Source organism: Salvelinus fontinalis, chromosome 16 (genome assembly GCF_029448725.1).
Source record: "Salvelinus fontinalis isolate EN_2023a chromosome 16, ASM2944872v1, whole genome shotgun sequence".
NCBI classification, from domain to species: Eukaryota; Metazoa; Chordata; class Actinopteri; order Salmoniformes; family Salmonidae; genus Salvelinus; species Salvelinus fontinalis.
The window spans coordinates 5630361-5645310 of NC_074680.1; the positions used below are offsets into that span (position 1 = coordinate 5630361).

General features: G+C 44.7%; 1 protein-coding gene across 1 annotated transcript in view; it reads left to right on the forward strand.

Annotated features, from left to right (window-relative positions):
• LOC129812556 (MAM domain-containing glycosylphosphatidylinositol anchor protein 1-like) overlaps nucleotides 1–14950 on the forward strand; it is a 310719-nt gene that overhangs the window by 210771 nt on the left and 84998 nt on the right. Inside the window, exons 8-10 of the mRNA XM_055864208.1 lie at nucleotides 3616–3731; nucleotides 5448–5661; nucleotides 12544–12840. Of these exons, the coding sequence (XP_055720183.1) occupies nucleotides 3616–3731; nucleotides 5448–5661; nucleotides 12544–12840 (627 nt within the window). The remainder of the gene's footprint in view (nucleotides 1–3615; nucleotides 3732–5447; nucleotides 5662–12543; nucleotides 12841–14950) is intronic.

Sequence of the window (14950 nt, forward strand, 5' to 3'; positions counted from 1 at the left end):
CGTGCCCAAAGTAAACTGCCTGCTACTCAGGCCCAGAATCTAGTATATGCATATAATTGGTAGATGTGGATAGAAAACACTCTAAAGTTTCCAAAATTCTTAATATAATGTCTGTGAGTATAACAGAACTGATATGGCAGGCAAAAACCTGAGGAAAATCCATCCAGGAAACACTTTTATTTTGAAATGGCGGTTTTTCCATTGAAAGCCTATCCACAATACAAAGACTTATGACCCAGTTCACGATACCTATGGCTTCCACAACATGTGGCCAGTCTTTAGGCATTGTTTCAGGCTTTTACTCTGAAAAATGAGGAAGAAACACCACTTTCAATGAGAGGACAGTGGAAATTTCCAGACATGAGTCCAGCGCATGACCGGGAGCGTGCCTTTCTTGTTTTTCCTTTTCTATTGACGAAGCTATTGTCCGGTTGAAATATTATAGATTATTTATGACTAAAACAACCTGAGGATTGATTATAAACATCGTTTGACATGTTTCTACGAGCTTTTATGGTACTTTTTAGATTTTTCGTCTTACTGCTTTGACCGCGCTTTGTTCCAATGGATTACTGAACAAACGCTCTAACAAATGGAGGTTTTTGGACATAAAGAGTGACTTTATTGAACAAAACGAACATTTATTGTGTAACATGGAGTCTTGGGTGTGCAACCATATGAAGATCATCAAAGGTAAGTGATAAATGTTATCGCTATTTCTGACTTTTGTTACTCCTCTTCTTGACTGGTTACTGTTTGCAATGATTTGTCTGCTGGGCGCTGTTCTCAGATAATTGCATGGTTTGCTTTCGCCGTAAAGCCTTTTTGAAATCTTACACAGCGGTTGGATTAACAAGAAGTTTATCTTTAAGCTTATATATAACACTTGTATCTTTTATGTATGTTTATTATGAGAATTTTTGTTTTGTTGAGTTTCACGCTCTGCAATTTACCAGATGTTGTTTGAGACAGTGGATTACTGAACAAAACGCGCTAGCAAAACTGAGGTTTTTGGATATGAAGAGTGACTTTATTGAACAAAACAAACATTTATTGCATAACTGGGAGTCTTGTGAGTGCAACTATATGAAGATCATCAAAGGTAAGTGATACATTTTATCGCTATTTCTGACTTTTGTCACTCCTCTTCTTGGCTGGTTACTGTTTGTAATGATTTGTCTGCTGGGCGCTGTTCTCAGATAATCACATGGCATGCTTTCGCCGTAAAGCCTTTTTGAAATCTGACACCTTAGCTGGATTAACAACAAGATAAGCCTTATTTTGATGTATTGCACTTGTGATTTTATGAAAGTTAAATATTTATAGTAATTTAATTTGAATTTGGCGCTCTGCAATTTCACCGGATGTTGTCGAGGTGGGACGCTACCGTCCCACTGTTCCATAAGAAGTTTTTAAAGAAGGACCAGACAAAGTGTGTTGTTCCGGGATGTATGTTTTTGTCTTGCACATATGTGTACGTATGTGTGTTTTCCCCTTCCCTGTTAATGGGAGTCACACGAGCCCAGGTGGCGAGATAACACGCAGACGAGTGCTTCGTAAGCGCCTCGCTAACGTATAAAGTGCAACATGTGGTCTCCATCTATTTGAGCGCGGAGGGCTAACCATATAACGGTGACGTTAAGTCTCCCGTCCTCACCAACCCACTTGTCGAGCTAGTTTGCATGCTTGGCAAAGCATGGAGCTGCAATGTTTTTATTTTTCCTCTCCTGCACTCTCACTGGTACTAGAGATGCTACATCAAAGCAGCTAACTTCAAAGCAGTGTGCTGATGTGTGTATCACTTTATCAGAAGTACATCATCAATGAAGTCCGAAGCTTTGTTTGATCAACCTGCTTTTTCAAACTGTGTGTGTCAAAATGCGAGCTCCCACTTATTTCGCCGTGGTTCTGGTGCCTTTTCTGATTTCCAGCTGCTTTCAAACACTGACCTCTACTGCACGTGTACTTACAAATATAGTTAGGATTCTGTACAAAAAGATTCACCTGACTGGTATGGAACATTCAGCGATGTAAGAGTATGAGGTGGAATACTGTTGAAGGCAAACAATGTTTTTATTTAGTATAGTATAAGCTTCTGTCTTAAGCATCCTAAATAATGCCGTATTTTCCGTTTCTTTTAAATAGTCAACTTTAAGGCTAAAAAGAGAAGCATGATGTAAGATGCAAACCTGGTCTTCTATCTGATTATAAGCTACTAAAGCCAATGACTTTACCGCGGCTCCACAGTGTTTAAATGAAAATGGAGAAAAAATACCTCTATCTGACAATCACACACTGCTATTTATTGCTGACCAGCAGATGTATTTAATGTGCATTGTAAACAGATAATGAAACTCTGGTTAATTCGTTTTTCGGAAACAATTTCGTGAAATCGCCGAAGCATTCAGAAAGCCTTGGTTTCCCACCCCTAGGTGGTACCCTATAAGGTCATCCTTCGTACCTTTAGTTATATGTACAGTTCATACCTCAGATATTACCTTTCTTAAATATAGTCCACAGGTACAAAGTATGCTTTTAGAAAAGGTACTTTATGTCTTCATAGGTTTCCACCACAGTGACAAAGCCATATTTTCCTATAGTAGAGGACAAAAATGTGCCTCTACCATAGACCACTTTAAAAGTGATGTGTAATTCCTATTGGAATCCAGCAATAGGTGTGACTGCCTAAGCCATTTAAACTGGAACAACCATTTCAGTAATGGGTGCGCAAAAAAATCGAATTTACTGATTGGATTAGTTGAGAAATGTATGTTATTTATCTTTGTGTAGCATTATGCAAAGACACAGATATAAAAAAAAAACTATTTATAACATCTGCATGTAATAGAGGATGATTATGGTACACATTTGGCTTTTAAGGGTACCACCTCAGTAACAAAGCCATTAGTTCCATTTATTTGGCAAAACAGAAATGTACCTTCACATGTACCCCTTTTTTTGAAGAGTGTGAGTGTGATGACTGTACCTTTTATATTCAAAATATTGGCTACTTAAATGTACCATTATACTCTTTATCCGCACATTTTACTAAAAGGTACTGCACAGTACCATGAGAGATCGTTGTGTGTACCTCTGAAGGTACGTTATGTGTATTTTGATATTTTTGTTGGGACAGTCATTGTTGTTAAGATGGTTAGGGTGGATCTCTCTCCTTTTTACAAATGTTCCTTCCTTTTCTCATTGTTTATTCTCTTTTTAATTTCCCTCTATTCTTCTCTCTCCCTCCCTCCTACCTGATCACACCTACGTGCCCTGCTTGTTCCCTCCCTCATTCTTACCTCATCCCTTTCCCTCTACCTTTTCCTCTTCTTTCTCCCTCTTCCCATCCTCTCTTTCTTATGCTCTCTCCTTCCTCCTTATTTCTTTCTCTTATACTTTACGCCTTCTCCCACCCCATTCTTCCTTACCCATCTCTCCCTTTCTCCTTCCTTACCCCTCTTTCCCTCCCTTTTCCTTCCTTTCCTCCTCTTCCCCTCCCTACACACCCCTTCTCTCCTTCTTCCTTCAACCAACTCCTTCCCTCCCTACACCTCTCCTCCTTCTCTCACCCTCCTCACCCCCTTCTATCCCCCTTCCCTCCATCTCTCACTTCAGGTATGGGTAACCTTACCTTCCAGATCACACCCGACTCCAACAAGGACAGTGAGAGCATCCAGATGGGCCGTGACCTCAAGCTTTCATGCCACGTGGACGCGCAGCCCCAGGACAAGGTCAACTGAATAATAATAATAATGAATAATAATTACCTCTTTACAATGTCTTATAATGGTCTCATAATAATGCAGACTAAATAAGTTGAGAGAATTAAGAGGGATGAACATTTTATTTAAAGAGACATATGCCTTGTTAAAATACATTAAAGGCTATTACATGCTTATAACAAGTTACTATGAATTCAGTAAAGTACAGTACCAGTCAAAAGTTTGGACACACCTACTCATTCAAAGGTTTTTCTTTATTTTTACTATTTTCTACATTGTAGAATAATAGTGAAGACATCAACACTGTGAAACAACACATTTGGAATCATGTAGTAACCAAAAAAGTGTTGATTTTAGATTCTTTAAAGTAGCCACCCTTTGCCTTGATGACAGCTTTCCACACTCTTGGCATTCTCTCAACCAGCTTCACCTGGAATGCTTTTCCAACAGTCTCGAAGGAGTTCCCACCTCATACGGCCTGGAGGTGTGCTGGGTCATTGTCATGTTGAAAAACAAATTATAGTCCACCAAGCGCAAACCAGATGGGATGGCGTATCACTGCAGAATGTTTGTGTTTCTCAGCCCAAGCAAGTCTCTTCTTATTATTGGTGTCCTTTAGTAGTGGTTTCCTTGCAGCAATTCGACCATGAGGCCTGATTCACGCAGTCTCCTCTGAACAGTTGATGTTGAGATGTGTCTGTTACTTGAACTCTGTGAAGCATTTATTTGGGCTGCAATTTCTGAGGCTGGTAACTCTAACGTATCCTCTGCAGCAGAGATAACCCTGGGTCTTCCTTTCCTGTGGCGGTCCTCATGAGAGCCACTTTCATCATAGCGCTTGATGGTTTTTGCTACTGCCCTTGAAGAAACTTTAAAAGTTCATGAAATTTTCCAAATTGACTGACCTTCATGTCTTAAAGTAATGATGGACTCTCGTTTCTTCTTGCTTATTTGAGATGTTCTTGCTATAGTATGAACTTGCTCTTTTAGCAAATCTTCTGTATACCACCCCTACCATGTCACAACACAACTGATTGGCTCAAACACTGTCACGCCTGCTCCCGCTCTTCCTCCCTCTGGTGCTCGAGTGCGCCAGACTTCCCAACATTACGCACTCATGCCACTTTCAATGCGCACACCTGCCTTTCCCCGTCATGTGCATCAACGCTCATTGGACTCACGTGAACTCAATTACTTGTGTAATTTCCTTCCCTATATCTGTCTGTTTCCCAGCTCTGTTTCCTGCTTCAGGAGTGTTTGTCATATGTCCTTGTTTACCCGTGTGCTGATGCTGTTCCTGTCGTGTTCTTTGTCCGTTCCTGAATAAATGTTTGACTTCCTGTACCTGCTTCTCCTGTCCGGCGTTGGTCCTTATAAAAACATTAATTGAAATGCATTCCAGGTGACTACCTCATGAAACTAGTTTAGAGAATGCCAAGAGTATGCAAAGCTGTCATCAAGATAAAGGGTGGCTACTTTGAAGAATCTCAAATATAAAATATATTTTTTTTTTAACACCTTTTTGGTTCATGCTTCCATATGTGTTATTTCATAGTGTTGATGTCTTCACTTCTATTCCACAATGTAAAAAAAAATCTAAACATAAAGAAAAACCCTTGAATGAGTAGGTGTTTCCAAACTTTTGACTGGTACTGTGTGTGTGTGTGTGTGTGTGTGTGTATTAACACATTTAAATAACATCTTGCTATATTATTATACTATTAGGTGAACTACACGTGGTACCAGAACGCTGTGCTCATCTACAACTCGGACAGCCTGATTGTGCTGCACAACGACCCAGACATGGCGCCTGGTACTAGCAGTCTGGAGATCGTGGACATGAACTTCCGCGACCAAGCCACCTACAGCTGCGTGGCCAACTTCCCCGGGAGCACAGTGCCTGAGCTGAGGGTGGATGTCAACATCACCCAGAACAGCGGTAAGTGAACTGTTCCTTTGTTCTGTTGCTATGTTCACGTGCTATCAGAGTTATTGGAAGCTCCTAGTTCCCAGTGGGAAATTTCACTTTACCATCCAAGTCGGAATTACAAGTGGGAAATGCAGACAGAATGTTGTTACCCGAGTTGCCGAGTAGTGACATTTCACCACTGACCTTTTACCTTTTCAACCAAAAGATGACAACAAATCTGTTTATGACAATTACAACCTTATCAGTAGGGATCATTTTATTTATTTGATCAGGGAATCATACTGAGACCAAGGTCTCTTTGTAACGGTTGTCTTCCTCTTCTGATGTGGAATATGAAGGATCGGACCAAAATGCAGCGTGGTAAGTGTCCATGTTACTTTAATATACCAGAACACGAAAAAATACAAAAATAACAAAGTGAATGACAAAGAAAACCTGAATGGTGAAACAAACACAAAACAGGAAACAACTACCCACAAACTCAGGTGGGAACATGCTACCTAAGTATGGTTCTCAATCAGAGACAACGAATGACAGCTGCCTCTGATTGGGAACCATACTAGGCCAAACACAGAAATACAACACATAGAACAAAACATAGAATATAGAACATAGAATTCCCACCCCAACTCACGCCCTGACCAAACCAAAATAAAGACATAAAAAAGGAACTAAGGACAGAACGTGACACTCTTTTACAGATGAATTACATAAATTACAGAAAATACACACATCAAAATATAAATACAAAATGCAAGCAGAAAGAAAAACAGTCGTAAAAAACTAACACATTCATCAGTAATAATGTCCTCAATGTCCTGAATTACCCTGGAGGCACCAGAACATCAAATTGAATAACATTTTGAAGAACTAAAAGCTGATTTACCTAACTCAGTAGAGACCAAAGGGATTTCCAGAGTTAGTCATCCCTGAGACTGGGTGTGGTACGTCATATGTCTAAAGTTTACCAATGATAGGTACACTGGGACTTTTAGTAAAAGGGCTTTATAAATTAAAACATTTAATTTAAGATTTAAGGTTCTTCAAAGTAGCCACCCTTTGCCTTGATGACAGCTTTGCACACTCTTGGCATTCTCTCAACCAGCTTCACCTGGAATGCTTTTCCAACAGTCTTGGAGTTCCCACATATGCTGAGCATTTGTTGGCTGCTTTTCCTTCACTCTGCAGTCCAACTCAACCCAAACCATCTCAATTGGGTTTAGGTCGGGAGATTGTGGAGGCCAGGTCATTGGCTGCAGCACTCCATCACTCTCATTCTTGGTAAAATAGCCCTTACACAGCCTGGGGGTGTGTTGGGTCATTGTCCTGTTGAAAATCAAATGATAGTCCCACTAAGCTTAAACCAGATGGGATGGCATATCTCTGCAGAATGTTGTGGTAGCCATGCTGGTTAAGTATGCCTTGAATTCTAAATAAATCATAGATTGTCACCAGCAATGCATCCCCACACCATCACATCGTCTCCTCCATGTTTCACGGTGGGAACCACACATGCGGAGATCATCCGTTCATCTACTGTGCGTCTCACAAAGACACCGCGGTTGAACCCAAAAATCTAAAATTTGGACTCATCAGACCTAAGGACAGATTTCCACCGGTCTAATGTCCATTGCTCGTGTTTCTTGGCCCACACAAGTCTCTTCTTATTATTGGTGTCCTTTAGTAGTGGTTTCTTTGCAGCAATTCGACCATGAAGGCCCGATTCACACAGTCTCCACTGAACAGTTGATGTTGAGATGTGTCTGTTACTTGAACTCTGTGGAGCATTTATTTGGGCTGCAATTTCTGAGGCTGGTAACTCTAATGAACTTATCCTCTGCAGCAGAGGTAACTCTGGGTCTTCCTTTCCTGTGGTGGTCCTCAAGAAAGCCAGTTTCATCATGGTGGTTTTTGATGGTTTTTGCAACAGCATTTATTTGAGCTGTTCTTGCCATATTTTGCACTTGGTCTTTTAACAAATAGGGCTATCTTCTGTAAACCACCCTTACCTTGTCACAACAACTGATTGCCTCAAACGCATTAAGAAGGAAAGAAATCTCACAAATTAACTTTAAACAAGGCATTCCTGGTGACTACCTCATGAAGCTGGTTGAGAGAATGCCAAGCGTGTTAAAGCTGTCATCAAGGCAAAGGGTGGCTACTTTGAAGAATCTCAAATATAAAATCTATTTTGATTAGTTTAACACTTTTTTGGTTACTACGTGATTCCATATGTGTTTTTTCATAGTTTGGATGTCTTCAGTATTATTCTACAATGTAGAAAATAGTAAAACTAAAGAAAAACCCTTGATTGAGTATGTGTGTCTAAATGTTTTCACTGGTACTGTGTGTGTGTGTGTGTGTGTGTGTGTGTGTGTGTGTGTGTGTGTGTGTGTGTGTGTGTGTGTGTGTGTGTGTGTGTGTGTGTGTGTGTGTGTGTGTGTATATGTACATACACTGCTCAAAAAAATAAAGGGAACACTTAAACAACATAATGTAACTCCAAGTCAATCAAACTGTCCACTTAGGAAGCAACACTGATTGACAATACATTTCACATGCTGTTGTGCAAATGGAATAGACAAAAGGTGGAAATTATAGGCAATTAGCAAGACACCCCCAATAAAGGAGTGATTCTGCAGGTGGTGACCACAGACCCCTTCTCAGTTCCTATGCTCCCTGGCTGATGTTTTGGTCACTTTTGAATGCTGGCGGTGCTCTCACTCTAGTGGTAGCATGAGACGGAGTCTATAACCCACACAAGTGGCTCAGGTAGTGGAGCTCATCCAGGATGGCACATCAATGCGAGCTGTGGCAAGAAGGTTTACTGTGTCTGTCAGCGTAGTGTCCAGAGCACGGAGGCGCTACCAGGAGACAGGCCAGTATATCAGGAGACGTGGAGGAGGCCATAGGAGGGCAACAACCCAGCAACGGGACCGCTACCTTCGCCTTTGAGCAGTAGGAGCACTGCCAGAGCCCTGCAAAATGACCTCCAGCAGGCCACAAATGTGCATGTGTCTGCTCAAACGGTCAGAAACAGACTCCACGAGGGTGGTATGAGGGCCCGACATCCACAGTTGGGGGTTGTGCTTACAGCCCAACACCGTGCAGGACGTTTGGCATTTGCCAGAGAACACCAAGATTGGCAAATTCGCCACTGGCGCCCTGTGCTCTTCACAGATGAAAGCAGGTTCACACTGAGCACATGAGCACATGTGACAGACGTGACAGAGTCTGGAGACGTCGTGGAGAACGTTCTGCTGCCTGCAACATCCTCCAGCATGACCGGTTTGGCGGTGGGTCAGTCATGGTGTGGGGTGGCATTTCTTTGTGGGGCCGCACAGCCCTCCATGTGCTCGCCAGAGGTAGCCTGACTGCCATTAGGTACCGAGATGAGATCCTCAGAGTCCTTGAGACCATATGCTGACACATGCACATTTGTGTCCTGCTGGAGGTCATTTTGCAGGGCTCTGGCAGTGCTCCTACTGCTCAAAGGTGGAGGTAGCGGTCCTGTTGCTGGGTTGTTGCCCTCCTACGGCCTCCTCCACGTCTCCTGATGTACTGGCCTGTCTCCTGGTAGCGCCTCCATGCTCTGGACACTACGCTGACAGACACAACAAACATTCTTGCCACAGCTCGCATTGATGTGCCATCCTGGATGAGCTGCACTACCTGAGCCACTTGTGTGGGTTGTAGACTCCGTCTCATGCTACCACTAGAGTGAGAGCACCGCCAGCATTCAAAAGTGACCAAAACATCAGCCAGGAAGCATAGGAACTGAGAAATGGTCTGTGGTCACCACCTGCAGAATCACTCCTTTATTGGGGGTGTCTTGCTATTTGCCTATAATTTCCACCTTTTGTCTATTCCATTTGCACAACAGCATGTGAAATTTATTGTCAATCAGTGTTGCTTCCTAAGTGGACAGTTTGATTTCACAGAAGTGTGATTGACTTGGAGTTACATTGTGTTGTTTAAGTGTTCCCTTTATATTTTTGAGCAGTGTATATAAGTCGGAAGTTTACATACTCTTAGGTTGGAGTCATTAAAACTCATTTTTCAACCACTCCACAAATTTCTTGTTACCAAACTATAGTTTTGGCAAGTCGGTTGGGACATCTACTTTGTGCATGACAAACAATTGTTTACAGACAGATTATTTCACTGTATCACAATTCCAGTGGGTCAGAAGTTTACATACACTAAGTTGACTGTGCCTTTAAACAGCTTGGAAAATTCCAGAAAATGATGTCATGGCTTTAGAAGCTTCTGATAGCTTAATTGACATCATTTGAGTCAATTGAAGGTGTACCTGTGGATGTATTTCAAGGCCGACCTTCAAACTCAGTGCCTCTGTGACTGACATCATGGGAAAATCAAAATAAATCAGCCAAGACCTCAGAAATAAAATTGTAGACCTCCACAAGTCTGGTTTATCCTTGGGAGCAATTTCCAAACGCTTGAAAGTACCACGTTCATCTGTACAAACAATAGTACGCAAGTATAAACACCATGGGACCACGTAGCCGTCATACCGCTCAGGAATGACATTCGTAAAATGTCCTCTGGTCTGATAAAACAAATAGAACTGTTTGGCCATAATGACCATTGTTATGTTTGAAGGAAAAAGGGGGAGGCTTGCAAGTCGGAGAACACCATCCCAACCGTGAAGCACGGGGGTGGTAGCATCATGTTGTGGGGGTGCTGACAGAGCTGGTGTACCTGAGTCAGGTTTGTTGGCCTCCTTGCTCGCACACGCTTTTTCAGTTCTGCCCACACATTTTCTATAGGATTGAGGTCAGGGCTTTGTGATGGCCACTCCAATACCTTGACTTTGTTGTCCTTATGCCATTTTGCCACAACTTTGGAAGTATGCTTGAGGTCATTGTCTATTTGGAAGACCCATTTGCGACCAAGCTTTAACTTCCTGACTGATGTCTTGAGAAGTTGCTTCAATATATCCACATGCTTTACCTTCCTCATGTCATCTATTTTGTGAAGTGCACCAGTCCCTCCTGCCGCAAAGCACCCCCACAACATGATACTGCCACCCCCGTGCTTCATGGTTGGGATGGTGTTCTTCGGCTTGCAAGCTTCCCCTTTTTCCTCCAAACATAACGATGGTCATTATGGCCAAACAATTTTTGTTTAAGTCATACCAGAAGACATTTCTCCCAAAAAATATAATCTTTGTCCCCATGTGCAGTTTCAAACCGTAGTCTGTCTTTATTATGGAGGTTTTGCGGCAGTGGCTTCTTCCTTGCTGAGCGGCCTTTCAAGCTATTTCGATATAGGACTCGTTTTACTGTTTTACTGTGGGTATAGATACTTTTCTACCTGTTTTCTCCAGCTTGAACGTGGTACCTTCAGGCGTTTGGAAATTGCTCCCAAGGATGAACCAGACTTGTGGAGGCCTACAATTTTCTGAGATCTTGTCTGATTTCTTTTGTTTTTCCCATGATGTCAAGCAAAGAGGCACTGAGTTTGAAGGTCTGCCTTGAAATACATAGACAGGTACACCTCCAATTGACTCAAAGGATGTCAATTAGCCTATCAGAAGCTTCTAAAGCCATGACAACATTTTCTGGAATTTTCCAAGCTGTTTAATAGCATGGTCAACTTAGTGTATGTAAACTTCTGACCCACTGGAATTGTGATACAGTGAATTATAAGTTTAAAAATCTGTCTGTAAACGGGTGTTTATAAAATGACTTAGTAGATGTCCTAACTGACTTGCCAAAACTATAGTTTGTTAACAAGACATTTGTGGAGTGGTTGAAAAACGAGTTTTAATGACTCCAACCTAAGTGTATGTAAACTTCCAACTTCAACTGTATATATAGTCACTTTAATGTCCAATAAAAATGGCCTTGCTAATGTCAACATTTAACCTCACTCACTCTCCCCCTCTACCCTTCGTCCAGCTGTCCTCATCTTTCTTTTTTTTCTCTTTCTTTCTATAAACCCTGGTTTTCTTTTGGGCAACCCTTTCTAAAATATTTTCTTGCCCTCCACTCTTCCCTCTTCCTGTTTCTTCCACTCTTCTCTTTATCCTCCATCTCCATCTCCCTCCTCACTCCCCCTCTCTCCCATCCCACTCCCTTCAAATCAAATGTATTTATATAGCCCTTCTTACGTCAGCTGATATCTCAAAGTGCTGTACAGAAACCCAGCCTAAAACCCCAAAAAGCAAGCAATGCAGGTGTAGAAGCACGGTGGCTAGGAAAATCTCCCTAGAAAGGCCAAAACCTAGGAAGAAACCTAGAGAGGAACTAGGCTATGAGGGGTGGCCAGTCCTCTTCTGGCTGTGCCGGGTGGAGATTATAACAGAACATGGCCAAGATGTTCAAATGTTCATAAATTACCAGCATGGTCAAATAATAATAATCACAGTAGTTGTCGAGGGTGCAGCAAGTCAGCACCTCAGGAGTAAATGTCAGTTGGATTTTCATAGCCGATCATTAAGAGTATCTCTACCGCTGCTGCAGTCTCTAGAGAGTTGAAAACAGCAGGTCTGGGACAGGTAGCACGTCCGGTGAACAGGTCAGGGTTCCATAGCCGCAGGCAGAACAGTTGAAACTGGAGCAGCAGCAAAGCCAGGTGGACTGGGGACAGCAAGGAGTCATCATGCCAGGTAGTCCTGAGGCATGGTCCTAGGGCTCAGGTTCTCCGAGAGAGAAAGAGAGTTAGAGAGAGCATACTTAAATTCACACAGGACACCGGATAAGACAGGAGAAGTACTCCAGATATAACAAACTGACCCTAGCCCCCCAAAGACACATAAACTACTGCAGCATAAATACTGGAGGCTGAGAGGAGGGGTCAGGAGACACTGTGGCCGAATCCGATGATGACGCCCTCTCACACCCTTCCCCCTTTCTCCCCCCACAGTCACTCCCCCAATTTTAACGGTGCCAGAAGGGGGCCAGGTGGTGAGTGTGAGGGAGGGAGGCACCACCGACCTGGTGTGCCTGGTTGACGGCAAGCCCCGCCCACCTGTGCTTTGGTCGCGCGCCGACAAGGACCTGGCCATGCCCACGGGTGAGTGGGCGGTGGAAACACGCGACGGGCGCCTCCGCCTGACCAACGTCACCCGCGACCTGATGGGTGCCTACCGCTGCCAGACGGCACCATACAATGGCCTCAACATCAAGCCACGTCAGGCGCAGGTTCAGCTGAATGTACAATGTGAGTAGTAAAGTACTACATTTTCCATGAGATGTCTGTTTATTGAGCTCTGAATAGAATTAAGTATTACCCAAGATAAGTGTTTCTCCTGGTCCTGGAGACCTATATTGTCACGATCGTGTGGGGGATTGACGGACCAAAACGCAGCAGTTGGAAAATAAGCCATCTTCTTTTATTTTAAAAGATGACAAAAATAAACACGAAACACTTTGACAAAACGAACAAAACAACAAAACGACCGTGAAGCTACAAACGTTGTGCACATACATACAGGCTACAAACGTTCTACATAGACAATTACCCACCACCAATGAGAGCCTATGGCTACCCTAAATAAGGCTCCCAATCAGAGACAACCGAAATCAGCTGTCTCTAATTGGGAACTCATTCAGGTAACCATAGACTCTCCTAGACAACTAAACATACATAAACAACACTAGAAACATGTACTTTACACAAACCCATATACTATACAACAACCCCTTTACCATAAACAACACCCAAAACCAACAAAACAAAAACATTCCCCATGTCACACCCTGACCTAACTAAAATAATAAAGAAAACAAAGAATACTAAGGCCAGGGCGTGACATAACCCCCCCCTTGAGGCGCGAACTCCGGGCGCACCATACACAGTCTAGGGGAGGGTCTGGGTGGGCTTCCATCCACGGTGGCGGCTCCGGCTCTGGTCGCGGTCCCCACGTCACCACAGTACCTAACCACCTCCTAGGCTTCCTCCAAACGACCCCCCTCCACATTAACCCCATTGCATGAAGGGGCAGTTCCGGACTAAGGGGCAGTACCAGGGTAAGGGGCAGTACCAGGATCAGGGGCAGTACCAGGGTCAGGGGCAGTACCAGGGTCAGGGGCAGTACCAGGGTCAGGGGCAGCACCAGGGTAAGGGGCAGCACCAGGGTAAGGGGCAGCACCAGGATAAGGGGCAGCACCAGGATAAGGGGCAGCTCCGGACTGAGAAATGGCAGCTCCGGACTGAGGGACTGCAGCTCCGGACTGAGGGACTGCAGCTCCGGACTGAGGGACGGCCCATGGCTGGCTGACAGATCTGGCTGCTCATGGCTGGCTAACGGATCTGGCTGCTCATGGCTGGCTGACTGATCTGGCTGCTCATGGCTGGCTGACGGATCTGGCTGCTCATGGCTGGCTGACGGATCTGGCTGCTCATGGCTGGCTGACGGATCTGGCTGCTCATGGCTGGCTGACGGATCTGGCTGCTCATGGCTGGCTGACGGATCTGGCTGCTCATGGCTGGCTGACGGATCTGGCTGCTCATGGCTGGCTGACGGATCTGGCTGCTCATGGCTGGCTGACGGATCTGGCTGCTCATGGCTGGCTGACGGATCTGGCTGCTCATGGCTAGCTGACGGATCTGGCTGCTCATGGCTAGCTGACGGATCTGGCTGCTCATGGCTAGCTGACGGATCTGGCTGCTCATGGCTAGCTGACGGATCTGGCTGCTCATGGCTAGCTGACGGATCTGGCTGCTCATGGCTAGCTGACGGATCTGGCTGCTCATGGCTAGCTGACGGATCTGGCTGCTCATGGCTAGCTGACGGATCTGGCTGCTCATGGCTAGCTGACGGATCTGGCTGCTCATGGCTGGCTGACGGATCTGGCTGCTCATGGCTGGCTGACGGATCTGGCTGCTCATGGCTGGCTGACGGATCTGGCTGCTCATGGCTGGCTGACTGATCTGGCTGCTCCTGTCTGGTTGGCGGCTCTGGCAGATCCTGTCTGGTTGGCGGCTCTGGCAGATCCTGTCTGGTTGGCGGCTCTGGCAGATCCTGTCTGACGGACGGCTCTAGCGGCTCCTGTCTGGCTGGCGGCTCTAGCGGCTCCTGTCTGGCGGACGGCTCAGTGGGCTCATGGCAGACGGGCGGCTTTGCAGGCTCATGGCAGACGGGCGGCTTTGCAGGCTCATTGCAGACGGATGGCTCAGATGGCGCTGGGGAGACGGATGGCTCAGATGGCGCTTGGCAGACGGGCAGTTCAGTCATCGCTGTGCAGACGGCAGACTCCTGCCGGCTGAGGCGCACTGTAGGCCTGGTGCGTGGTGCCGGGACTGGTGGCACCGGGCTGGGGACATGCAT